Source organism: Calypte anna, chromosome 1 (assembly GCF_003957555.1).
Source record: "Calypte anna isolate BGI_N300 chromosome 1, bCalAnn1_v1.p, whole genome shotgun sequence".
Taxonomy (NCBI): Eukaryota; Metazoa; Chordata; class Aves; order Apodiformes; family Trochilidae; genus Calypte; species Calypte anna.
Window position 1 is genome coordinate 83,951,654 of NC_044244.1, and position 26,615 is coordinate 83,978,268.

Sequence of the window (26,615 nt, forward strand, 5' to 3'; positions counted from 1 at the left end):
GTTTGAATTACTAGATTCAAATGATAAAAATATCTCAGTCAAATGTATCTGACTCAAGGAATCATATGACCCAAAGATCGCTGAAGTGATTCTGCTCTGACAGTGGAACTGAGGTTTGAATAAAGCAGAACTATTTTTCAGACCTCTGTGGAGGACTGAATCATATCTATTAAAACTGGAGGGGAAGCAGAGAAAGAAAACTTGGAGCATGCAGATCTGCTCGCCCAAAGTACATGACTAACCAGGAGAGAGCCACCTCAATAATACGACTGAGAACATGTCAGGATCCTCTTTTGACCTGCCCTCTTCCTCTTATCATTAAATTTTGAAGGAAATTGCACTGTGTTATATGAGTAATAACTTGAAAGGTACAAAGATCCTCCACAACTGTTTTGTAGAAAGTAAGAAAAGAGAGAGAATCTGGCCTGTTAAATTAGTAAAGCACATGCAAAGAAAGATGAGACATTTTTGCAGGTTTACTCTTTGATTTCTATCGAAGAAGAAAGACAACATGACTATTAAAGTAAGAAAGTATAATTACCTTCTGTTGCCTTTGGTTTCTCAGTGCTAAATGTAAATGGTTCCAGAACTGCATTAGTGTGATAAAAAAAGAAAAACATGTATTACCAAGAAGAATCAAAGTATTACAAACACCATCTCCACAGTGATCATACCACCCTCATGACAGCCAATGACATATGGTCACTTCTCCTTGAAACACGTCCAAGTATTAAGCAGCTCAGGACTGCCTCCAGTTTAAAGCTATAGCTCTAATAAAGAACAAAGCCCAAATATAAATCTGAAGCTTTTGTAATAAGCCACAAAAAAGTGGTGGGTGGTTTTTCACCTTTACATTTGTACATTTTCCTGACTTAGTTCAAGGTTTTGCTTCAAACAATAGGTGTAGACTGGTGGAAAAAGGAACTTTGTCAACTTTCTGCCCATTTCTTCTTCAGCACTATATAATTAATGCTGGATATATGTTGGATACCCGTACTGGGTCTGGCTGACATGGAGTTTATTCTATTCATAGCAGTCTGGTGATCAAAACAGTGTTGATAATACACCATTGTTTTAGTTATTGCTGAACAGTGCTTTTTACAGCATTCAGGACTTTGGTTTTCACTCTGCCCCAAGCAGGGAGGCTAGAGGTGGGCAAGATGCTAGGATGGGATGCAGCTGGGACTGTTGAATCAAATAAACCAAATGATATTCCACCTCATATAATGCCATGTTTAGCAACAAAATTGGGATGTAATCTTTCCAAAGTACCTATTGCTCCTAGTCTGGCATTGGTCTGGTAGTGAGATGCAGAGAGTGGCTGCTGTTCCTGCCTCTTTTATCCCTCACATTTTAAACTGTCTTCATCTTGAACTATGATTTTTTTCTCTCTCTTTTTTTTCTCCTGATTCTCTCCCCTAACACACTGCAGGGTGGAGTGATAAAGTGGGTAGTGGGTGATTAGTTGCTGGCCAAGATCAACCCACCACAGTACCTTGTGAAAATTGCTAGTGTGAGCTGTACAACTTTTTGTCCTCCACCCTTAATTAACCTGGGGTTGTATATAGTTCTATATCAAGCTGTGTAAATAGCCTCATAGGAAGCATTATACATTGTTAAATATCTAAACATAATCCAACATACGGAAAAGTGAACTGAAAAGCATAAATGAAAAGCATAAAAGATCTATTTTCACTGACAACTGTAGTATTGTTGTGACTTGAAATATAAAGAAATATAAAGAAGAAATTAAGATTAAACTTACAAGGTTGTTTATAAATTCCACGTATCATGCCATGAGATACTGGACTTTATTCCTTCAAGGAATTCTCCAACATATACACCCAAGGGATACATACAAATCTGAAGCTCCACTGATCACAATAAAATCCATACAATCCACGTAACAGTATGATAATTAAACAATCTACTTACCAGGTTTGGTTTGTGGCACTTCTGAGCTTGGTGATGTTCTAGGCTTGGAGGGGACACGCTGTATTTCTTTTGGAACTGAAATTTAAAAAATAAAATGCAAATATGAAAATCTTTCAAAAACTGAGACTGAAGGAAGGAATAATAACAAAAAAAGAACACATGCCTTTGGGACCCTCTGGAAACACAAAAAGCTTGTATCAGTAATTTGGAAGCATGAATGTCTGATACACAAAGGAACAGTGCTGATGGAGAACCTCTGTAAAGTGGATTAAAAAAGGAAGGCCAGTATGGATGGACTACTAGAAATGATGAACCAGCACATGGCAGAAACTGAGATAATAGACAAATGTTGTTAAAGGAAGGTATATTGTGGTGCTTCCACCCACTTTACAGAACACATTTGTGTGAGAAAAAACAAACAAGATTATTATGATATGTTAGCATAAAATCACAAAGAAAATTCCAGAAGGACAAAATTTAATACTAAAAAATTATGATAGTGTCATACAATGAAAATGTACTTGTGATGCTGAGAAAAAAACTTAAATGGGATAGTTCCTGTAATAAAACAGGTAGTTATTGTTGTGTTTTGTTTATCAGTTATGTGTTATAGATTCCAGAACTATGTCAGAGACAAAACATAAAAGCTATTACTAAAACTGAAGATAATAAATCCACTTACAATTATTATAACTTGTCTAGTAACTGCATTTTGAATTATATGCTACATATACTGACTCACAGAAGAACTATTATATTAAATTAAGTCCCTGAGAAAGCAGTGCAAGCTGAAATATAATATGAGCCTACTTTTCCCATGGGCTTCAAAGAGGTATCCAAATAGCATCACTCTCTTATTCAGAAAATGTTTTGGGTTTTTTTTAGGTACAAAACCAACTCCCCTGGGTGTTGTATTTCAAGTACAGATTGCATACACAATTGGAATCAGACACTACTTGCCTGTTTTCTGGGGACCCTATAATTAGAGAACATTATGGTGCATTGCATTGCATGATCACATACTTCAGCATTAGACTACTATTGATCAAAAATAAAAGAGGGTGTTTAAGGAGTGTAAAGATGTGAAGTTGTTGCTATTTTCTTGCATTTTTCACATTAGAAACAGAGGCACAATATCCCTCTCTGTGTCAATTCTTCTGTGTGGGTGACAAAAAACCCATGCTGTGGATCTTTCAAGACAATCACAAGATAAGTGGATGATGCTGTAATAAAATTTCTATATATTGCCATATCCCTAAGTGTTATGTCTACATGACTATTAAATAACTTCAGGGATAGTTACTTGATCACTGCCTTGGGCAGCCTGTTCCAATGCTTGGTAACCCTTTAAGTGAAAAAATTATTCTTAACATCCAATCTAAGCCTCCTCTGGTGCAACCTGAGCCCACCATCTCGTCTTACTGCTTATAACTTCACAAACAGATCTACCCCCACCTCTTTACAACCTCCTTTAAGGTGGTTGTAGAGACTGATAAGGTCTCCCATCCCTCCTCTTCTCTAGGCTAAACAACCCCAGCTTCCACAGATTCTCCTCATAAGACAAATTCTTTAAATCTTTCATCAGTTTTGTTGCCCTTCTTTGGACACACTCGAGTAGCTCAATGTCCTTTCTGTAGTGAGGGCCCCAAAATAGCACACAATACCCAATGTGTGGCCTCTCGCTGGTCCTGTTGGCCACACTACTCCTTATACAGGCCAGGATGCCATTTGGCCTCTTGGCCACCTGGGCACACTGCTGGCTCTAGTTCAGCCAGATGTCAATTGAGACATTTGGGTACCACTGTGCTGGGCATCTCTCCAGGCACCTCTCCCTAGGCCTGTATCACTGCTATGGGTTGTTGTGGCCTCTGTTCCACAGAGGTAAAAGCAGAGCTTATGAGAAGTTGCATGTTTAGTTGTAGTTTGGAAAAAAATGTTTTACAGTCAGCTGCCACGGTTAAAAAATTATGAGAGAACAAGAATTTTTACTGTTTTCCACATGAGGAAATAACATTTAATAGGTAACATCTGCTTTCAAAAACATCGCTCCATGTCTACAGTTTAAAGATCTCCAGTAAAGTGATTATAATGAAATTTTTCACATTTACCAGAAGATAGCACATGTTGATATCTGATTCCCTTGTAATTTTCTGTTGATATCACCAGGAAAAAGAAAATAATTTTTCTGCCTACTACTGAATTCAACTGCACTCATGGTTAATGAAATAGTATAAAAATCCAGTATTTGGACATACAGCATAAATTATCGTTAATGGTAATAAATATTAATGTTTATATGCAAATAGTAACTACATATTGGGTAATTTACTCATTCATGCAGAAATAATAATGTCATTAAATGAAATAATTGTGACTTAAAGGGAAATGTATCCTCACAATTTAAAGCAATGTGGCAAAGTATTCAGCTACATAAGTAGCCATAGCACGTACTTTAATTGCTAGGTATCTGCTTTAGTTACCACTGTAGTCTGAGTTTAATGACAATATTGCCATGAAGTAGCAGAAATTTATTCTTTTGCATGATAAAAAATACCTATTGAATTTTACGAGTACTGAAAAGTGCAAATAAATCACCGAAAGCAGAGCAGAACACAACACCTTTACGTTTCATATAGCTCAAATAACTAAACAGCTGCTCAGAAGTACACTTCAATCCAAAATAAACTGTATTATAAATAATCACACAAAGCAGTTTACCCTCTTTGGCCTGGGGGACATGAGGTTTGGGTGATGTTTTAGGCTTAGAAGGAATACGTTGTGGATCCTTGGGTGCTGGAAGAGAAAATGTGGGTACTAAGTTGGTTGAATTGCACAGCAATTAGTGTCTGATATGAAGCTGAACACACAAAGAGAGAAACCTCACACCTGCAACAGAGAAAAAAAATGTCATTATTGGAAGAAAAAAAGTCAGGTAATAATATTCTCTGTGTGTTTACAATCTAAGCATGAGAGTGGAATTTTAGTAATTTTTGAAGGTGAGGTTTTATGTTTTTTAGGTAAAAAGCTTGGACAAGCACAGACAAGCATAATTATGAGAAAGGTGATTCAGAGTTGCCACCATGATTTTCTAAAAAAAAGAAGAGATATTCCAGCTGTGAAGAGAGCCATATGACCGACGATTGTCATGAATGCCAAACAAGAGAACTAGCTAGAAGGAAAATGAAGTTTAATGAAACAGTCCTAAGGCATAAGGTGACTAACTTCATTGCTGCTTTCTGTGATGAAAAAGAGTAGCACATCTTGTCAAGGAAATACCATTACCTATCGTTGACCTTGGTGATTCAGTTCTAAGTGTAATAGGTTCCAAGACTGCAACAAAAACACTGTGTCAAGGTAAGTATGGGATGTACTTCAAAAAACTTAAAATTACTGCACTGGTAAGTATAAAAGCAGGTGCTAATATCACTCTACACTGTTTCAGATCTCCAAATTATCATTTACTTTTTAAATCCAGTGACAATTAAACTTCCTAATACTACAGGTTCAATAAGAAAAATGTAATTGCACAAACCTGAAGGCAACAGAATAAAAAAAATGTATTAAAGTAAATTAGTAAATCGTAGAACAAGCAAAGGAAAAGATCACACATTTTAACTTGGAGAAAGGAAGGGACTCTTGATAGACAAAAATTTCAGGTATCACCAAAGTGAAGTAAGTTTGGTACTACTTGAAAGTGGCAGTCTAAGAGTTTAGCCAAAAGGTGAGGAGAGCTAAGAAATGATGCTAAGAAACCTTGTTATCTAATGTTGACCTTGGCAAACCAAAGTCATTAGAAGAGTTTAGAGAGTTCTTTATGAAGGAGAACTTACTGCAATTAGAAGTGGTAAATCTAAGTGATTTCTGTCTAATTAATCAAAATAAATTGATTCTATTTAATCAAATAATGTAAGCACAGACTTCAAGCTATCCTCATTCTGTAAAGTAGTATATATGTAGCTGACATCACCTAGGTTTTAAAAAGCAAACCTACACCTCTGAGAACATCTTAAAAGTGCTTCCCAGAATACAACCTGCAGAGTAAACACAAACAGTGACTCAAACCTTCCTTTGAATTAGATACAACATTTCAAGGCTGACCGCACAGGAGATTTTTGTTCTTAGTCTATATTAAAGATATATTGATTAAACACATCATTAAATATATAGTCCCATACCAAAAAAAGAAAAAAAAAAAAGAAAAAGAAAAAGGTAACAATTACGTAATTTTTTTGTATAAACTTTCTCCACACTTTTTTTTTTCTTGAATTGTACACAAGTTTTTTTTTTGATAAATTGAAAAGCATGGATGCAATATTTTCCATAAATTTGAGAAACTGCCAAGGAATGCTGTGTTATGAGCAGCAAAGAAATCCTCCTGGGATAAATAGCCTTCACCAGTTTGTAGTTTTAAATCTGAATTTTAGATTAAGTATGGTTTTTTTTATATTCCACAAAATCATTATCACAATAATACTTATTCTTTCTTCTGTAACTGAAGCTTCTAATAAGTTACACTTGAAGTGATATTCTGTCCTTTATAATATCCCCATGCTAGAAACATGGAGAAATAATAAAGCATCAAGACTGTTTTTACATGTTGGGCTTGAACTACATATGAATAAGCAAAAAGCCTAGAGGAAACAAAGAAAAGAAGAATGATCAGAGATGACCCATAATCTTTACCCTTTGTAGTCTTTGGATGTTCATAGGTGTAGGGAATCCTAGTGGTGACTGACACCGGAATAGCTGCTGCTGGAATAAAAAGGATTTTCTTGAGAGAAATACAGGTGCATCTCTATCTATTTATCAGCTTCTGGTATGGCTTAGCAGCTCTTGCTTCTCAATTAAAATCTGTCTCCTGCCCCAATAGTTAACCGAAAACACTGAGTAAGTAATAAATTTACTGAATGTTCTTAAACAACAGCAACCCTGTAAGGCTCTTGCTGCTCTTTGAAAATAAAATGCGGTTTCCTTATAGGAAAACCAATTTTTTGGTTTTCCTTATAGGTTTGTTGGTTTCTGTTTGGTTTTGTTTGGTTGGTGTTTGTTTGTCTGTTTTTGATTGGTTGGGGTTTTTTCTTTTATGGTTGTAGGCCACTGAAAAGACAGTTTCAGAGAAAACTTGTTTCTTTGGTAAATCTATTAAAATTCCTGAGTTTCTTCCACAGTGATACAAAGGTTAGATGTGAAAGATTTTAGGTGTAAATAACTGCAGTGTCGCAGAGAGTAATCCTAAAGATCCTAGTAGTTTATCTAGTGCTACAGCCTATTCAATAATCAAGAAAAAAAGCTTCCTTATCTGTTCACGGACTCTGAAATTCAAATATAAAGAACTTTGAAAACAAAGTTGGTAGAATCATTTAGTATTAGCATAACTTTACAATTGGAATTAATTTTCATTCCTAAACACATTTACAATCATTAAGTAATCTATGTACTTATCCAAACTTTCAAACTCTACGTTACTTGCTTACTCTGGTTATACTCTTCTCAGTCTATGTTTGTTACCTATACATAGTAGGGCTGTCTCTCTTTTAATCAAGATAGAGATTTCAATTGGAAAAGAAAAAATTATTGATCAATATTGTAAAATGTGCCTCAAACTTTATTTTTAGATATACTAAAAAATTGTCATGTTGAAATCCACAATCATTTTAAGACTCACAAGTACATTCATTTTAAGGAAGTTACCTTAAAACCAAGACTTAAAACTTTGAAAACTCAGTCAGCTTAGATACAAAATTACTTACTTAATTTATAAGTCTCTATTTCCTCATGGTTTATGATGTAGGGACTGTGTTTAAGTTTAAAAAGACTGAATAGATGAGCTGCCATATTTCATTCAGAATTTTAAATCTTCCCTCATTTATTTGCTTGCATTTTTTATAGTTAATGATTGATATATTTTGTTCTAACGCTATTCTAAGAAAGCAAATTACTCCAAAATGTCTTCAGAACAAATAATGTGGGCAATTAAGTAAACTTAGTGCCCAAAGAAGTTGTCCTTACTTATTTAACAACTAGAGACTATTTTAATACACCTGGCAGCATCAAGTATTGCATAAGGCATCTGTGCCTCAGCACCACAGATTTAACAAGAAGAATCACAGCATCACAGAATTACCTTGGTTGGAAAAGATCCTCAAGATCATCAAGTCCAACTATAACTTAACACTGACAAGACCTTAACTAAGTCATATCAATAAGTACTATATCTATACAACTCTTAAATACCTCCAGGCAGCCTCTTACAATGCCTGATAGCCCTTTAAGTGAAGAAATTCTTCTGAGCATCCAATCTAAACCTCCTCTGGTGCAACTTGACGCCATTACTTCTTGTACTACCACTTCTACCTTCATTGAACAGACCTATCCCCACCTCTTTAAAACCTCCTTGAAGTTAGGTACTTGGCACATTCTTCCAGAACTAATGTAGGGCTAAATATTAATCACGTGATGTTCTACTGATGAATCTTAAATCACTCAGATCTGTTTTTTTGTTTGTAATTTCTTTGTTTTTTCCATCATAAAATTCAGCATTGGCACCCTCCTCCCAATCCTAAAGGGATTCTGTAAGTCTCTGGTAAAGGTTTCTTTTAAACAGTTCAAAAAAGTTCATTAAGAGATATACAATTAACATTTGATTTAGATTTTTCTAGATAAAAATGAAAGGTAGTACAGGGAGTTGGGTTACTCAGAATGATGATGAGAGGAAAATAAGATTGGTAGGAAAGAAAATGACTTGCATTTCTTCCTACTATGCCGAAAGCAGAACTTCTAAGTAAAACTCACAGGCAAAATAAGAGGACTTTGACATAGAACTTACTCTTGATACTACTGAACCATTTGTCAGATTATTGAGTTCTATGCATTGAGCAGCCAGTTAGCCTGAGACCTTGAAGGACAGGGAGTATTAAGACATGCACCAAATTATCAAGCAGAGTTTTCACAGGCTGAGAAGGGATGGTTCTTTGGTATGACTGTACTTCATAAGATGCATGTTTAGAAGGCCTTCCAGGATGCCCCCATAGGCCTGGTAACCAAGAGAAAACTGCAAAAGGACCAACTGCAAAGATGCACCAACCTACCTAATGCTATGCAATCTTAACTCCAGTACTGTATTGAGACTACAGAAATTAAAAAATAGGAGGTAGTTGAGATCCTCCTCTAGAACAGGTAAGATCTGCTTATTTGTTGTTAAAATTTTCTGCAGTTCTCCTGCAAAAGTTTTGTATCACAAATGTAGAAATATAAAGATAAATATAAGTAATGAGCATTTTGTACAAGAGCCACAAGGGAGAGCAAATTTCTTATACATCTACAGGGATTCAATAATTTTATTATACATCTACAGGGATTCAATGGGGGTTCATTATAAAGAGATATTTTTGCATTTTTCTGAAAAATTTTTTTGCCTTTTACAAAAAAACTCATGCAGGATTAAGATCTATATTCTGTATGTTGTAGGCATCTATAGCAGAGACAAATACAAATATCCTAGTTATACAATACTGGATTACCTACACTAAAAATGTTGTGGGAGCTCTAATCACCACAAAATACTAATTATGAACACTATTTTGAGACATTCACAAATCATAAGTGCTAGTTAGTTAATGAGCTTCACACAACATCATTTGGTCTGAAGAGAGTAATTCTTTTTATAAGAAAGAAAACAATTCACAGAAAATCAGGAAAGAATTTAATAATATTTCCTGATCTCTTAGAGAATTAAGTAGTATGTTCTTATAATATAAAAATAAGCAATTTAAAGTTTTCTAACTTAATTATAAACCTTATGAAACTAGAATTAATTTAGTAATTACATTCACTTACTCTTCAGGTTCAGAAAACATGAGGTGCCTTTTATTCTCTGACATACATCAGAGATCAAGATCAGCCCTCATATAAAGGTGCACTTTTATTTGCCATCATAAAATATGCCCTTAAAAAATTCCAGAGCAGAATATCACTCTTATTTCCACAGCTGCAGGTAAGTCTACATATGCATTGATGATCATTGTATAAGGAAAAATCCTATGGTTCTAGGTAAGATTTTACAAAGATCAGCAAAGAAAGAGAACTTGCATTGTCTGGACCCTGTGCTGAACTATGCCGGAAAACCTGTTATTTTGAAATTAAAAGCAGGAAAACAAGCTCTTTCAATGCTACACCATGTAGCTTGGTGATTTAGGATATAAAAGTTAAGTTTTCTTGTTTTGCTTCAAATTATCTTTGTTCAATATAAAGTAATATTCCTGAAAGAATACGGCTCCCCTCAGTGCCCGTCCTTCATATGATTAAGCCTCAGACAGAATAAATTTAAATGAATGTACACTACTTCAGTGATATATTATAACAAAAGTTTGCTACGGAAGTAAGTTACCAGGTTTAGTGCGTGGCTTTTTGGTTCTGGCTGGTGGTCTAGGTTTAGATGTAGAAGGTGGGAGTTTTGCTTCTTTTTTAGGAGCTGAAAGAAATATACTAGATTATAAGATTATACTTTCCACAGTATCACACAAAAATCACATTCTTCAAGCCTCAAATGAAGCAATGAATGGCTACTGGGAACAAAAACAAAAGGCAAAACCAGATTTCCTATGAAGACTTCTCAAAAGTCCTCTAAGACCTCACCCCAGAAAAATCCCTGCTCTTTTTTCACTGTGAAACTGAGTAGTTAAATGTAAAATATGTGATTGTAGCTTAAAATCACATTAGAAATGTTCCTCTAATTAAGTTAGCAAATTAATTTTTGCAAGATACCTGAGGGTAAATTAATAATATAGCTCATCCTTTCAAACCCCAGGTGAATTTTAAGCCATGAAAGGACATAGGTAGGAAGAAATATGAAAAACTATCATTGGTTTTCAATCCAGTGTAGAAATTACAGGTAGGAAGCTGAAAAAACAATGACTCAGCAATAAAAAAGGGACTTGCTTTGTAACTGCAGTCATTGAATGCTCTTAATAAAATAGATGTAAAGTCATCTAAATGGTAAAAAGTAAGAGCAATCAGTCCTAGAAAATTTTTTCCCCAAGCATGTATGGGCTGCAACAGTAAATAACTAATTATGACTGCTAATCTGACATCTAATAATGCTTCACTGAGAGTTCTAGGAATAACATCCAAAAGACTAACCCTGCACTCGGTGTCCTAATTTTATTTCTGATGGGTTTTGGATGATTTTCTGAGGATAAAGTGTGTTCATGTAGGAAAACTCCCCCAAAATGGAAGAAAATTCTGATCCCCCAAATTTTACTGTATTATAGAACTAGTCAAACTGTATGAAAAAACCTTGTTTCTTTTTCTCCTAAGTTTAGAAAAAAGAATTTCTAAATGCTTATTTCCTAACTTTTTTCCTCTCTCAGAGAAATTAATTCTAGTAAAAGTTATGAGACAAAGCACCAAAGTACAACTGTGGCTTGGACTGCAAAGAAGAGTGATCAACAGCTACAGAAACACATATTACCTAGAGTTGCTTTTGGTTGTTCAAAGGCCTGAGAAGTTTTACGCTCCAAATGTGGTGGTTTATGGGCTAGAAAAGAAAAATTCCAGTGTAATTGAACTAACTGGCAGCTACATCAGCAGTAGTCAGCTTTTGTTTTTTGGTTTTTTTTTTTTTTTTTTAATCTTATGAGTGAATAATGAGAAAGAACAGAAGAGGACTTAAGTCTTTTGAGTGAAAAATGACTGCAGGCCACAACAAATAACAGAGAATTATTTATACCAAAAAAAGAAACTTCTAAATGCCAAAATCTTGCTGAAAATCTCAAAGTCTGTAGTCAACTGTAGAACTGATATCAGACATCAAAGGCTGCTTTTTAATGACCTGTCTATTTGTAAGATACAAGAACAGAAATATTTTAGACTGTTATTAATGCACATCATAATATTTATTGGTCCCGTACCTGAATCACTAAAGGAGGCAAAGTCATCTCCCTTAATCCTAAATCAGAAAATGGGGAGTACAGAGACCTCTTTTTTTTATTAAAAAAAAAAAAAAAAAAAGCAAACATTATACAGTGTTCCCGTAGTCAAAAAATGATTCGCACATGTATATGAAAGTTTCGCCTTCTATTTTGAGAAAGCTCTCTTGTTTCCACTAAAATGGCATTCCCTTGACCTCCCTGCAGGAAGACTTACTTATCATATCAGTAGTACTTCACTTTCCATCAACAAACTGCTGTGATTATGAGCAAAGATGCCATCTTTGCCATGTTTATGTAAAAGTGGGAAATGGGGACTGGCAACAGAGATTACAGAAGTAATAATCATAGACTATTTAAACTAGTGATACATAAAAAACCCCACAAAACTTGTGTCACTCAGCAAGTTTTTCCCTTCCAATCTTTTAAACAGGTTGCAAAACTAGAGTACTTGTGTGTATTTTTTATCACTGAACCCAAATGCATAAAACTTACGTGCTTAAATCTTATTCCTTTTGTTAGTCAACACCAAATGACTGATTTTATTGTGAAGAAATTCTGCTTAGATTTTTTAGTGAATATATCTCTCTTCATACCAACTTGTAAATATGGTGTTCACAATTACCAGGTTTCACATCCTGTACTTCTGAGGTAGGAGATGGTTTCAGTTTAGAAGGAATAAGTGGTATTTCTTTTGGAGCTGTAAGAGAGAGCTCAGTTTGCAATCAAAAATTGTTTAACATGTTTTCCACAACAAACAGCACATGCCACAGGTTTATACTGAAGAAAAGACAACTTAGTATGGAATGTCAAAGCCATCTGAAAAATCAGTTTAAAGTGTGCAATGGAGATGATGTTGCAGTGCTGTGCATTGATGAGAAACTGATTCTATGTCACCAAAACAAGTAAATTTTCCACAATGAAAGCTCTACATATCATAGACAAAGACAGCACATGCATGTGCATGGAAGAGAGATAGACAAGACACTAATACATGGATGATGGTGCTGTTCATGCAAGAGGCAAGTTTTACTTCTCAGAGAACAGTAAAACGACCCTGAGCTGTGTTCTCATAGAGAGCTACATCAAGAAGACTCGATCTGACAGTGGAAGAACAAGACTCTATAACCAGGAAAAAGAATGATTATGCACACGAAATGATATGCTGGAAGAAATGCATTCATGTGGGATGAAGTGCTCAAAACAAATAGCTTTTCACTGGGTGAAAGGAGCAACATTACCTAGTGGTAAACTTGGCGACTGAAAAGGACGAGTTTTAGGTGTGAAAGATTCCAGCATGGATTCACTTGTTGCTGCTGGAAGAAATGGTGACAGTCATAAGAGAGCAAAGAGCTAGTGGAAGAAACTCTTCTTTCATAAGCAAAACCATTTCTTTTTTCTTTCAAGAACAAGTATTTCAAAAATGCTAATTTACAATACAGAAGTCCACTCACAATAAGCATGCCTTACCTTGCCAATGGAGCAGTGCTGGTTTAGAGTGGTACCTAGCAGTTAAAATAGCAACTAAAACTAAAAGCTAATATCACTTTAGATAGCTTGATCCATGTAGTTTAAAGAAACTCATAAAATAAAAAGAACTTCTAACACCATGGTTTTAAGTGTAAAGTACTCAAAAAAAGGCAGAAAGAAAACATCTAAAAACTAAAAAACACTGCAACACATTGATGTAAAAAAGACTGTCTTATTCTATTACTTCAGGGATTTTTCTGTTATGATTTTTTTAGCAAGTTTTAAGGTCGTATAATTTGTGTACATATACACACATACAAAACAAGGGTAAAATAAATTTTTAAAAATCACTAAACAGTAAGAAGTAGTAAGAAAGAAGCTTACTATGCTGGTATAAACAGTATAGACTATGTAAATGTGGTTACACATCTAAGAGTAAAATAAGCTCTAAAGAAAAAAAATAATGTTGAGATTCTTATTAAGCTTTAGGCATTATATTATTATTATTTTTTTATTATTTTTTTTTTATTATTATTATTATTACTTTAAAAAACCCTAAGATTACTTCATTCAATTGCATCTTAAAATAGTATAAATTGTCGTGTGAAAAAGGGTACTTTGCCTGTCTACACTGATGATCATGAGTCAAGAGAAAGACAAGTCAGGCTGATGACCAAAATATCCAGGATAAATAGGATTTCCAAAATTGCAATACACAGGAAATGGTTTAACTGTAAATCTAGTGGACTACTATTACCCATAGTTGTTGTTAGCACATGAGGTATTCTGGGAAGCAGAGGCACAGATTTTTCCAGGTCAGCTGAACTTGTAACTGCAGAGAAATGCAAATAACCTTGAGAGATAGATTCACATTGGTGTAGAAATAGGGACGGAGGTTAGCTCAGAAAAAGTAAGATTGCTTCACGCTGCTTTGAAAGATGCCAATCACACTACAATACAGTTTCATGGGATTCACAAATTGAAAAGAAATGAACAAAACCTTAAAGTTTTGAAAGAGTCACATGCACCTAATAGATACAACGTAGTAGAAACTGCCGTCCCTGTAAAACCAGACATATCAGCAGGGGTCAAGTGATCTGTGTACCTGTAGAAAGAGAGGTACATAAAATACCCACTAACATGAATTTCCACAGCCAGGTATTTCTATTGCCAGCACTTTGTGTGTTTTGGCTTAACAGATGCCAGTATTTTGAGGTATAGGTTTTAATATACTACACATTCTGTAATTTTTCATTTAAATTGTGATATTTTATATAATTGACATAACATAAATTAACACAACTTCTGTGACATAGTGAAGAGCCAGAAGGTGTGGCAGAAAATTCAAAACAATAATATTGAAGTATTTACTGCCAGATTTGGAATAACTTTCCTTCTTGTCATTCACACATTCCTATCTTGGCTATGAATGCAAATTTCATCTTTTTTTTTTTTTTCATCTTTTCTTATGACCCCAGTAAAAAGAAATATGAGGTGAAATGAGAACATAACATGAAAAAAATACTTAGCAGTGCAGAAGAACTGCAAAATAATTTGTATGGTAAAACTAACAATAGGGTAAAATGTCCTAATCAAGAATATTCTTTCATAATTGGTAATGACTCAACCTAGCTAGTGATCCTTATAGCTAACATATTAAAATCACCCAAAACAATTTTGACTCCTGGTTTACTTGTTGTTTTATTCATTTGATCCTATGTCACAGAATGTCATTCTATAGTAACAGAGTCTAACCACAAAACACCACAGACACAATTACTTTTCAGAAACTCGCAATTCACCAAGAAATCAGAGCACACAGCCTGCAACTTTAATGTCCTTGACACAAAAACAAATCCTAAGTTATGGAAGTACCATAAACACAATACACCCATTTCTATTTTTGATATTTCTGCCTATGCAGATATTTGGGACAGGGAAGTTATATAAAGAGAGTCCAGTGAAGCTAAAACAAAAATTATTTTTGGCATCATCTAAAACTACAGATTGAACAGGTTTCAACTCATTACTAAGGAAGTAAAAACTTCAGAAAGTAGAAAAAATCTGAAATGCACATGGAATAGATTTTCTAATGTGAATGAGTGATAAAGAAGCTCTGCTGATGCAAATGATGAAGAAGCTGTTGCAAGAATTATGAAGAAATATTCAAAGACATCAGACAGTATGATAGAAAAATATGAAAAAAGAACATGAACATTGAAAAAAGAGGATAAAGGCAAAAAAAAAAAGATTTTGTTATAACTTGCAAGGTAAGATGTTATATATTCAGTGGGAAAACATTAGTAAAAAAATAGTGATAACAGAACAGAGATATACAATTTTCAATACAAAGAAAGCATTTTCTTGCAAAAGAGAAGGTGGAAAGATTTTGAGAGAAGTAATACAGGCAAGAACTGCAGCATCACTGGAAAATACCCTGGCACTCAGGGCCAGACACTCAGCTAACAAAAAAGAAAAGATTATTCAAGTGCCACAAAAGCACACTACAGAATCAGTTTCCAGCATTTAGACCATTACACCAAGAATCATGGTCAGCACGTGTGGCAAGCTAAATTCAATTGCATCTAAATGGGAAGCATATGTTAGTATGGTTCATTATGCTTTTAACTAGCAATCAGATTCAGGTCTGTAAGCTTACCATCCTGCTGACATAATGCTGTTGTTACCTCATGGGACCAAGAATACTGCAAGGCCACAGGACTGGCCTTGTACAACTGACAGTGGGATGAAAAGTATCCACAAATATCTCCACACATTCTTGCTAAGTGCCATACCCAGCGCCTTAAATAAATACGGAATTTCGTGTGTGAACATTTCACCATCGCACTTATGCTTCACCCCAGTGTAGGCTCAAGAGAAGTAACAGTTCAGCTATCAGCAAAACAGGATCTCTTGGGAGAATTCCTGTCTGGCATTGTTACCAGATCTGCAAGAAATATGGGAACCAGATAAGGTTGGCAGCTCAGCCAGGCCACAGAGGCTGTCCGTGTTTTCAGCCTTGTAGACACGTGTTGGGATTCACCAAAAGCTGCAAAGAAGCGTTGTTCTCAAACCCCTAACATGACCACAAAAGCAGCAACAGAGCAGAGCATTCTCACTCCCAGGTGATGGCAAGGGAAAGGTGTGGGCAGGTGACATTCAGCAGCCTTGAAACTCAGTGGTGAAACAACCAAGAGCTGCAGCAACATCTGGACCAGGCAACCCTGGTGAGCAGCTGAGCTGCAGTGCTGTCCTCTTGTGCCAGCCTAGATGGAATTGGCCTCTTAAAGATGCTGTTGTAGTCCCGTGTGTCAGAGGAAGGAAGGCCCACAAGCAAACCACAAAAAAGTAGGGGAGTGGAAGCTGAAGGCAAGGTGCAATCATTCATTCTCTATGCAAGCTCTCACACAGCCCCTGCAAAAAGTGTTTCTCAGCAATGGAATAAGCATGGAGTCACACAACAGGACTGCAGAAGAGGAGGTGTACTGAGTGCTTTGGCAAGCCAAGCTGAAACAACAAGTGTGCTTACTCTCCATGGAAGATGATGAGGATGCTGAGTGGTTTGGGGTGGGAGGTGTGATGGGGAATGAGAGAGAGTGGAGAAAATGAAAAAAGGTGATTTTTTTTTTTTTGGTAGTTACCCATCACAGTTTGCTGGGTTGTCAGGGTGGAAGGAGTGGTGGTCTTCAGCCTTGGTCTTCGAGTAGCTAAGATCAAACACAAAAACCACCTTCAGGTCCTCAGGCAGGCTCTTGATGCATGGTTGGTATCAAGACAGAGCTACAAACAAGGAGAGGAGGCCCTGCCTGGGGCAGGTTGCCATGGCACAGCATCAGTGCCCTTAGCATCAGGATGCTGTCTTTCAACAGGCACAGGGAGCCCAAGGGAACAGAATCACCCTACAGGTGGAAGCCCAGAAAAAGCAGCAGCAAGCCTACAAAAGGAACACTTTCTTGGAAGGAGCCATAACTGCAGCATGGATCCACTTTTCAGGACATCAAAACATCCAAACAGGCTCCTGGCTGCAGAGAAAAGCACAGCCAAGGTAAGTAACACAGGAAGGGAATCACTGGCTCTTTACCCATCACAGTCGTGGTAGTTTCTGGTGAAGCAGACAAGGTACATTCCAGTCTCTCAGACTGTAACACGTCTCTGGCTTGCCACAATCAGGCATGGAAGTGATCTTGAGATATTCCCACAGCCTTGTCACAACAGTGTGAGCAGCACTGCTTCATAGCCCCCCACACTGTCTTGTGTCTGTGATCAAATCAGCAAGAAACCATCGTGCTGTGGTGGCAACTAACACAATAATCTTAGAAATTCAGAAGCTAAAGGGCTACTCTGCACTTTTTAAGCAGAAAAATGGCTGAATTCTTCACTAAAGCACCTTGTTTTAGCATGGCAAATGTGTTTGCAAGGCAAAGTGGTATGGCTCAAAGCAGATGAAAATTATTTCAAGTGATGAAGGGGAAAATAAAAAAATGAAAAGATTATATTTACCCTTCCTTGGTCTTTGGCTAGCAGGGTAAGGAGAAGTAGATTTCGGCTTTGGTCTCTGAGTGACTAAGATTAAACCAGAGAACTGTCTTCAGATATTAAAGACAAACATTTTTTTTCAAAGCGGTGTCAGTACAGAGTTTTAAATTACTGAAGCCTTTATTCAATTCAGGGTTTTTGCATGTTATATTTTTACTCAATTTTTAAATCAGGATGGCCTAGCTAAATTAATGTAGAAGACGAAGAGTTAAACTTTTAGCTAACTAGGTCTACAAAGCAGAACATTACAAAGAGGCATTGAGGAGCTTAAAAATTAAGTATCTACTTTTTAATCATTTATATAAATGACTGTCAACCTTTAAAAAAAGAAAGTAAAAATAATGCTTTCCATATTTAAGCATTGCCAAAATTATCTAAATGATGATGGAATTGCTGTTTACCCATCACTGTCCTCGTGGTTTCCAGAGAAGGAACAGCTGTGGGCTCCAGGACTGGTCTTGGGGGAGCTAAGATCAGAGATGGAAACTATCTTGAGATATAATGGCAGTCTCTTTATGCATATGAAAGCATCACTTTAATCCTATACAAAGAAATCAGTATTTAAAGTGTGGTTTCTCAGGCATAATTTATCTTTCAGGTAAATCCTACATCCATTTTTTTGTCACTCTGTACGACCAAACACGCAGTCACTGCCTGAACACTGCTCCTAGGAAACAGTAATGGCAGTCATGAGGTTTCAGAGCTGCCTTTCAGCTGCAATAAATGTCAGATCCTAAAATCCATTTCCTAGCATTAACCAAATAGTTTCAGATCATAGACTGAGAGCAGGAAAGGAATAACTTATTTTTAATTTGAAAAAGAAAAAAAAAAGGAACAGTAGTTTCTCTTCAGAAAAAATGCATACAGTTTAACTTAATAAAACATTCCATCAATAACTGTACCAACTGCTAGAACAAAAATATTTTGTGCTTTCTTAACTAGAAGCTATAAGAATATCCAATGGAAAAGAATCTCCTTAATTTACAGGAGTAAGTTTTCAATCTGATGGGGTTCAAAATACTGCAGACAGAATCTCATATCTACACTTTTAGAAAAGTAGAAGCCAAAATGAGAGTCACTTTTTCTCCCAGAAATTCATGAACAGATATGCAAATTACAGCAATGAAATGAAAAGATCATTATAAAAATCTCTTTACTTGGATAAGAATGTATTACTTTAAAAAAAGAGAGAGTTTGATAAAAGCGTAGATCAAATTCTTAACACAAGCAGAAGACAGGTCAAATAGGAGATACCTCAGAAAATGGAAAATTAAAAATTCTGAAACCGCTGTCACACTTGGAAGAACACATGATAGAAAAAGTGGAAGAGCACAAATTTGATGGATTGACAAGGAAAAAAATTCAAACATTGAATGTTTTTTTAAAGAATCCTGTTAGATTCCTGCAGCCTAAGCAAACAAATCCTTTGCAAATGTAATAAAAGCCTGTAGAGCTGATTGACAGTGGTATGGAGTGGAAAAGTTTCAGAAATTTCTCCCTTTCAGTGATCCATTTTACTACACATTTCTCTGTGGCTCTGGGCTATTTAATGTCGTCTCTGTCTTCATTCTGCTTGCTGAAAAATGGGAATAAGAAAAGCTCTACAAATCTGTTTTCTGAACTACCTAGGCAGTGTTTGCACCTTTACTGGAACTGAGTTGAAGAACAGTTAAACACAGCCGGTAAGATGGCAAATATAAAATGTATTAACCTACTCATTACTATGAAAGGTTGCACTATAGAACATTTGAAAATATATAAGGATCTGAAGTAGAGGGCAAATTTTTGAGTATACCAGCAGAAAAAAAAACAGTTTTCCTGTGTACAGCATTAGGTTTGTCCTGTAGAGGAAGGAAAATACGACGGGCTCGACGTTTTGGGCTACATGCAGAAGGCTGTTGAACCTTTTATCTCCCCAAATAAACAGGTCTAGAAGAATAAAAGAAAGAGATCTAGACTACCAACTCATTAGCTATTAAAATAACCCCTGAACATGGGTCTGCAATGCTCACTGTGCCATCTTTCATCACCCTTAAGAATCCCCTTTCATGAAAAATATACTTGCATATTGTACCCCACTGCAATATATACAACTTGATCAGCTTTTCAGTAGTTTTAAAACCATGAATAACATAATCAACAGAAAAGAAATCTACAAGGAAAGTTCCCTGGACACTTCACACACGTCCTAAGAATGTAACTCACCAGAAAAATGTCTTACATACCAAAACACACAAAACTTCACTACAGCAATTACTAAGTAAATATAAAGCTAAAAAAGCATTTAAGTATTACAGTACTTAGCTGTATCAGGATACCCTGCACATAATGGCAAAGATAAAGTTTAATTGCCAGCCTAATGGTATTTCACAGGTACAGAAGTGCCTAGAACAGTGTACTGTAAATTTCTATTACATTAAGTAATACATAATTGCTCAATAGCAATTAATGGTAATAGTGGCAATTAGTATTACGAAAGCAAAATAGTAATTAAAAAAACCACACCACAAACCATAATCCAGCATTGTAAGCATCACATATATTGCCTTAAATAAAATTAAAACCCAATGCAGAATTTTTATCTGCATTATTATCCCCAATGGAAAATTAAACCAATATTTCACCATAAGCACAGCGGGAACTCTTCTGGCAATTTCTCACTGTCAAGAGAATTCAGTTTGCAAGAAATGTCAGTACCAGATTGGATTGATGGTATTTCCAGAACTCCAGATGCTTTAGACATAGAATTGTGAAACTATCTGTGTTTCATTAAGAGCTGAAAAGAAAATCTGGATTTAAAATGATAGGGAATCTTGCTGTTGGTGGCATAACACAACACACTACCCAGCACAAATTGTGTTGTTCAAGATGTAGCCACAAACACAAGCAAGATACTGAGTGCTTAGAAGTCACCTCTGTATTATGGAATACATAGAGCCCAATATAGTGGCAACAGGACCCAATATCTGATGCTAGACAGAACTCCTAAGAATCTTCTTATTTTACACTTTCTGGAGTTTAAATTACACCAGCAGAAAAACGAAATTGCTAGAGGCTGGTGCAAAAGACTAAGCCTTTAGCACTTTGTACCAAGTATGCTTTGTAGCTGCTGCTGAATAACTGATTAACATAAAACTGTTCTTTAACAGAAGACTTGCCACTTAGCATTAGAAGCAAACATACCAAGGTGTTCACAGAAGATTTTCACAGATGAAAACTAAAATGGATTGCTTACCTATCACTGTTTGTCACTTTCCAAAAAGGATGAAATATAGACTTCAAGACTAGTCCCTGTGTAGCTAAACCAGCTCTGTAAGTCATGTTGAAACAGGCAGTATCTACACAAATTGTAACACCAGTTTTAATGGGAGAAATCAAGTCTGGGTTGGAAGTATTGTTCATTACCTGAATAACTACACTAATTTTGTGGGTCGTGTAGCTCCATAAAACACAATAAATGTGAAGTAATTAATCAGCCTTCAAGAAATGAGGAAGACTTCAAACAGGCTTGCAGAACCTTGGCAACTACATATTTGCTAAGAACAACTAATGAACAAACAACCAGCTTAGCACAGTTTTTTTTTTAAGAGATCAATTAAGATCACTAAGAGATCCGCATGCAGGTTAATAACATGCTAAGAAGTATTTCACTGCAGTCCTCATTGTGTGGCTGGGCTTTCTCACTTCCTTTAGTTGAAAGATCATTCTATTCTTCCTCTCTCCCTTTCTCCCCTCCTCAGCATGCACATGCAAAACTAAACCCAAATTCCTTAGGCTATTTCAAGGCTGTCCTTTAAATACAAACAACTGTGCATGATAATGCTTCTCATCTCATACCCAGCCTATGCCAACAATATATTAATTAGACGTCAGCACATTTAATCACATTTTTAACACTTTGTAACCCACGACTTATCTTTGCATCAAAATGTTTATGTTGAATTTCAGTTCAGATCAGACATTATTCTCCACAACATTATGCTGGGAAATTCATCTCTCTGATTTGAAGAGTGCAGTGTAACTTCCTTTATATAGAAAGATTTGAACTTGGATGTGCTTATATATATATATATAATAGTAATGAAATTTCCTATTAAGACACTTGATCTTAAATTATTCCTCAGTATGGAAGATGCATGGATGATAAATACTAATAGCTCTGAATAATAAATCCATAAAACTTAACTCATCTCCATTTCTTGATTTCAAGAGTTTTTAGTTGGAATCTACAAGCTTTGCCATTAAATTGCAATTACAGACAGTTGGACAGCTACTAAAAATTTCCTGACAAATATCCTTTTAGTCTACTTTTTACTGCAAGGGAGTTCTGGCAAAAACACGAAATAGACTTGGGATGGAATTGTCATTATTGAAAGGAAATTAAATATTTCTTTATGCAGGGGCGGTAAAACAAGCAGAAGCTTGAGCACTGCTAAAACTGCATTTGTTCACTGCCATTTTGTAAGGAAGTAGAAGAATCATAAAGAAAAAAAGCTGAAATAGAAGAGCAGGAAAACAATAAACTTTATATTATTAGAGATTAATAATTGTAAATTATTTAAATGTCAACAAAATACCATAATCCAATCATTTTGACTTTACTGAAGTTTGGTATGACAGGCTTCAAAGGTGTTTGAAAGCATCACATTAACTAGGGAAGCACCAGATGAAGAGTATTTTGTCGCAAGGTTTCTTTAATTATAATGTGTAATTTAGTTTAAAATGTACTCAAGCAACACAGCAATATCTCTTATAAACTTATGTATTCATTGCTATTGATCCTGTAATTTCTATGGGACTTACTCAACATTTTCAACCATTAGAACGGTTCCATTCAGGGATTTAGACAAAACTTAGATTAACTTTCACTTTTACCCATCTCCAGCATTGAAACTTAGAACACTATAGTAAGACATGCTAAGCCTATTATCATTAAGCACAGCAATACATAGTTGTAATTATATTAGGAATGTAGACCAAAATCACAAGACAGTATTTACAGTTTTAAAGCATCATAAAAAAAAATCTAGGTTGGTCTGGTATTTGGGACAGCAAATAAATTTTGCCAGTTGTGTAGATATTCTGATTCTTGTTAAATTTAACTACCAATATACCAAGAAGTATGATGAAATCTCTGTGAGGATTTCTATTTAAAATCACATTACCGTGTAGAGTTGATGGCATTTCTTGGATGCCAGATGTTTCAGATCTTGAAGAAATGTGCTGCTTTTCATCAATAGCTGAAAGAAAATATGGACTTCAAATGAGAAGTGACTTCAGAGCCACAGTATTTGGACAGCAGTTGTTGGGCAGTTTAGGACAACACTGATGTGAGATCAAGCAAGATGGAAGCAGCTTTAGAGATCAGCTGTGAAATGAAGTGTTACGTAAACACTGAAACTGGTGTGAAATAAAATAGGTTTGATTCTGGTGTCTCATGCCAGGCAGAATTCTTCTCACTGGATTTTTTTTCTTTCTTTTTTTTTTTTTTTAAGGTATTTTTTCAAAGAAAAATCACAACTACCAGCAAAAAAAATAAAGTCAACATATGTTAGTAGAGTTCTTTCTGTAGACTGTTATTTAGTCAGTGCTATACTTTATTTTTCAGATTTGATTATGCAGAAATGGCCAAGGGAGGAAAAACGAGGTGGAAAAAAACAAAAGCCTTGCATCAAGTAGTCTTCAAAGCAATGTGTGTGCATGATGTCCACAGCCAAGTGATGTCAAGGGATGGAAAAGCTCATGGATTTATATGTTATTTACCTATCACGCTTCCTTGGGTTTCCATAGAGGTAGGGGATGTGAATTTTATACCTGGTGCCTGGGTAGCTGAGACAAATATGAAAACAACCTTGAAACAGTCAGTGAGAACAGTCTTTTGGTAAGGTGATCTTTGGCCCTTTATTAGCAAGTCTGAAAGGTCTACACTGTTTTTTAGATTTCTTGTATACACACTTTTAATTGGTATTCACAGTAGCTTACTCTATTCTTTGTCTTGTGGGGTTGTTTTTTAGGAGATTCATAACATCTCATTTTGAGGCATTTACTAAAAGGCCAGTTTTTTGCATCTATCTTAAATTCTATCTAATAGCAACAGCTGACAGCAAACCCCTTTTCCTGTACTGATAAATTTGGATAATAATAATTTGGATCAGATAAGATTTAAATGAGAAGCTGGAAACACCTAATGTTCTTTTGATACATCATGCCTTCAGATTAAAAAATAGGCTTTCAGTGAGGAATCAGGGATAATTCAATTTAAAAACATCATTTTATGCACACAAGTTGGAAAATATAGGCATGGAAAAAAACATGTAACTGACCTCTTAAAGCAAAAACAGAGTAAATTAACAGCTCAGGTTACAAGAAGCATTGTTTTTTCTGCACACAAAATCTCACTACCAAACAGGAAAGTTAGACACATTATCATTTAGTTTATAAATACACCTGATGCAGCATGGGATAAAAAAATAAATCCAGCTAGCCTGCATTTTTAAATTATTGTGGGAATGATTCACTGAGTAGCGAAAGTATCTGGTATCTACCTAAAGCAGTATCACAGAATCAGTGAAATGCAGTATAATTGTGGTTGGCAGGGGCATCCCCTATGCTAGATGCTGAAAAAAAGGTCCATCTAATGAACATTCAAAGGGGAAACAAAGTTAGACAGCCATGAAGCAGTATAAAATTTTCATCTTATGAAAGAAAGAAACCATTCCATTCACAGGCAGGAAAAACGTCAGTCATGAATATTAACCTAATCATACTATATACTTTTTCTGTAAAATATGAACTGCTGAGAGGCTTTATCATTTATCTGAATATCTGATCTAGAAGAAGCTGAAAAGTAAGTTTTCACAACCAGAAGACAATAAGAGAAAATATACTGGTGCTTGTCTCAGTAATTATCATACTATACATCAAGAAAATATTGTAACAGTTAGCCCAGTTACACTTTATTTGAGTCAAATATAACAAGCTTTAGAGGTATTTAAACAACTAGTGTTAAAAAAAAGAAAAAAAAATCATATTCAGCTTGAACCTCTCAACCCTATCATAAATTTTTCTCCAACTATAATTTGGAAAGAAAATATTTTAGGGAAGTTCCTTCACTAAACTAGAGTACTATGAGTGGCAAAATATTGCTGTTTATTTATTTAAAATATCTGTTAACTTGTGGCTGTATAATTACTTGTGTAATTATACTAATTTCAAAGAATCAGGCAGGATAAACATCAGTGTAAATCAGGGATTGCTGTATGAGTAAACCAATATTCAACCAAGAAACTAATGAACAATAATAATCTGAGTTACTTCTGTCCTTAAAGCTTCCAGAAAAATTATATATTTTAAAAAAAGGAAAAAAAGAGAAAAAAGAAAAGAAAAGAAAAGAAAAGAAAAGAAAAGAAAAGAAAAGAAAAGAAAAAGAGAAAAAAAAAGAAAGAGAAAGGAAAAAGAAAAGAAAAAATGAAGGAAAAGAAAATGAAATAAAAGAAGAAAAGAAAAAAAAAGAAAACTAAAAGAAAAATAGAGAAAGAAAAAAAAAAAAAAAAAAAAAAAAGAAAAAAAAGGTAGCTGCAGTGCTGCAGCTGTGCTATTATAATCTTAAAAGCCTACTATTGAATGTTGTTATCCCAAATGGAGAAATATACCACCTTCTTCCTGTCATAATATTAACTCCAAAATAAAGAAATGTAAGAAAATTAGAAATGTAAGAAATTAGAATTACCATTAAAAAAATATAAGGACACTTCTGAGAATTCCTAATACTAATAAAATTACATTTTCAAGAAATGTCTTTACCAGGTTTTGTTGGTGACATTTCTGGAATAGCTGACATTGTGGATCTTGGAGAAATATGCTGCTTTTCCCCAGGAGCTGAAAAGAGAATCCAAGTTTTAAAAGATGAAGTGGCATCGAAGCCACTAAAATACCCCAGTACATAGCTTGCAGAAGCTGCTCTGTAAAAGGAAACAATACAAATAAAAGTCAAGGCAATAGAAAGCCTGAGAGTCAGCTGTGAGATGAAAGACAGAACAACCAAGCTGATGTCTCCTATGGTACAGACATAAAATGAGTCTGATCAGTGCTATTTATATTTCTGTTACGATTCCAAGACAAAGAATTTGTATTCTTTTGTAAAGCTTAGGTAGAGAAAAATTCAAATCAGAACTAAGCACCCATAAAACTGCTTATATTAATATAGAAATATGTTCCTCAGTTATTCAGTCTGGACTGAATGCTTTCTGACTGCTAATGAGAAATAGTTGACATGAACATATTGCAAAAGTGATGTGAGAGCCATGTTTAAAGTTTATGACTTCTGGTCTTACTATCCAGGACAGTGATGAGAAAGTAGAAACTTCAGTGCAAATATATGCTGTTTATCTATTGCTGTAAGAAAGATCAGTTGATCAAAACTGGTCTCTGGGAAGTTAACAGATCAATAAAACTCTTGAGATACTGAAGCAGACAGCTTCACACAGTTGGTATCAAATCACTTTCCTTAACATAGTCATCAAACTCATATTTCGCCCAAAGACTGGATTTTTCTCACATCTGCCTCAAAGTTACTTTGATGTAAATAGGGTTCTTGAGAAAGACCATTCTTGGGTGGAAAATGGCTTTAAAATATCCTTATGTTTTTATGACAATGTTTTAAAGAAAAAAAATCAGAATCTATGAGATATCATTCTATGGTTACTAAGACCACCATTTTTGTTAAAAAAATCATGGCATGAAATAAAT

At 35.2% G+C, this 26,615-nt stretch overlaps 1 protein-coding gene across 1 annotated transcript in view; it reads right to left on the bottom strand.

The window, feature by feature from the left end:
* The window catches only part of ABI3BP (ABI family member 3 binding protein), a 144,214-nt gene that overhangs the window by 47,252 nt on the left and 70,347 nt on the right, over nt 1-26,615 (bottom strand). Inside the window, exons 12-27 of the mRNA XM_030468944.1 lie at nt 25,671-25,745; nt 23,631-23,696; nt 23,033-23,107; nt 18,269-18,334; nt 17,832-17,894; nt 16,973-17,038; nt 14,089-14,163; nt 13,103-13,177; nt 12,487-12,561; nt 11,405-11,470; nt 10,322-10,405; nt 6,619-6,687; nt 5,218-5,265; nt 4,654-4,728; nt 1,936-2,010; nt 542-589 (exon numbers count right to left, since the gene is read on the bottom strand). Of these exons, the coding sequence (XP_030324804.1) occupies nt 542-589; nt 1,936-2,010; nt 4,654-4,728; nt 5,218-5,265; nt 6,619-6,687; nt 10,322-10,405; nt 11,405-11,470; nt 12,487-12,561; nt 13,103-13,177; nt 14,089-14,163; nt 16,973-17,038; nt 17,832-17,894; nt 18,269-18,334; nt 23,033-23,107; nt 23,631-23,696; nt 25,671-25,745 (1,101 nt within the window). The remainder of the gene's footprint in view (nt 1-541; nt 590-1,935; nt 2,011-4,653; nt 4,729-5,217; nt 5,266-6,618; nt 6,688-10,321; nt 10,406-11,404; nt 11,471-12,486; nt 12,562-13,102; nt 13,178-14,088; nt 14,164-16,972; nt 17,039-17,831; nt 17,895-18,268; nt 18,335-23,032; nt 23,108-23,630; nt 23,697-25,670; nt 25,746-26,615) is intronic.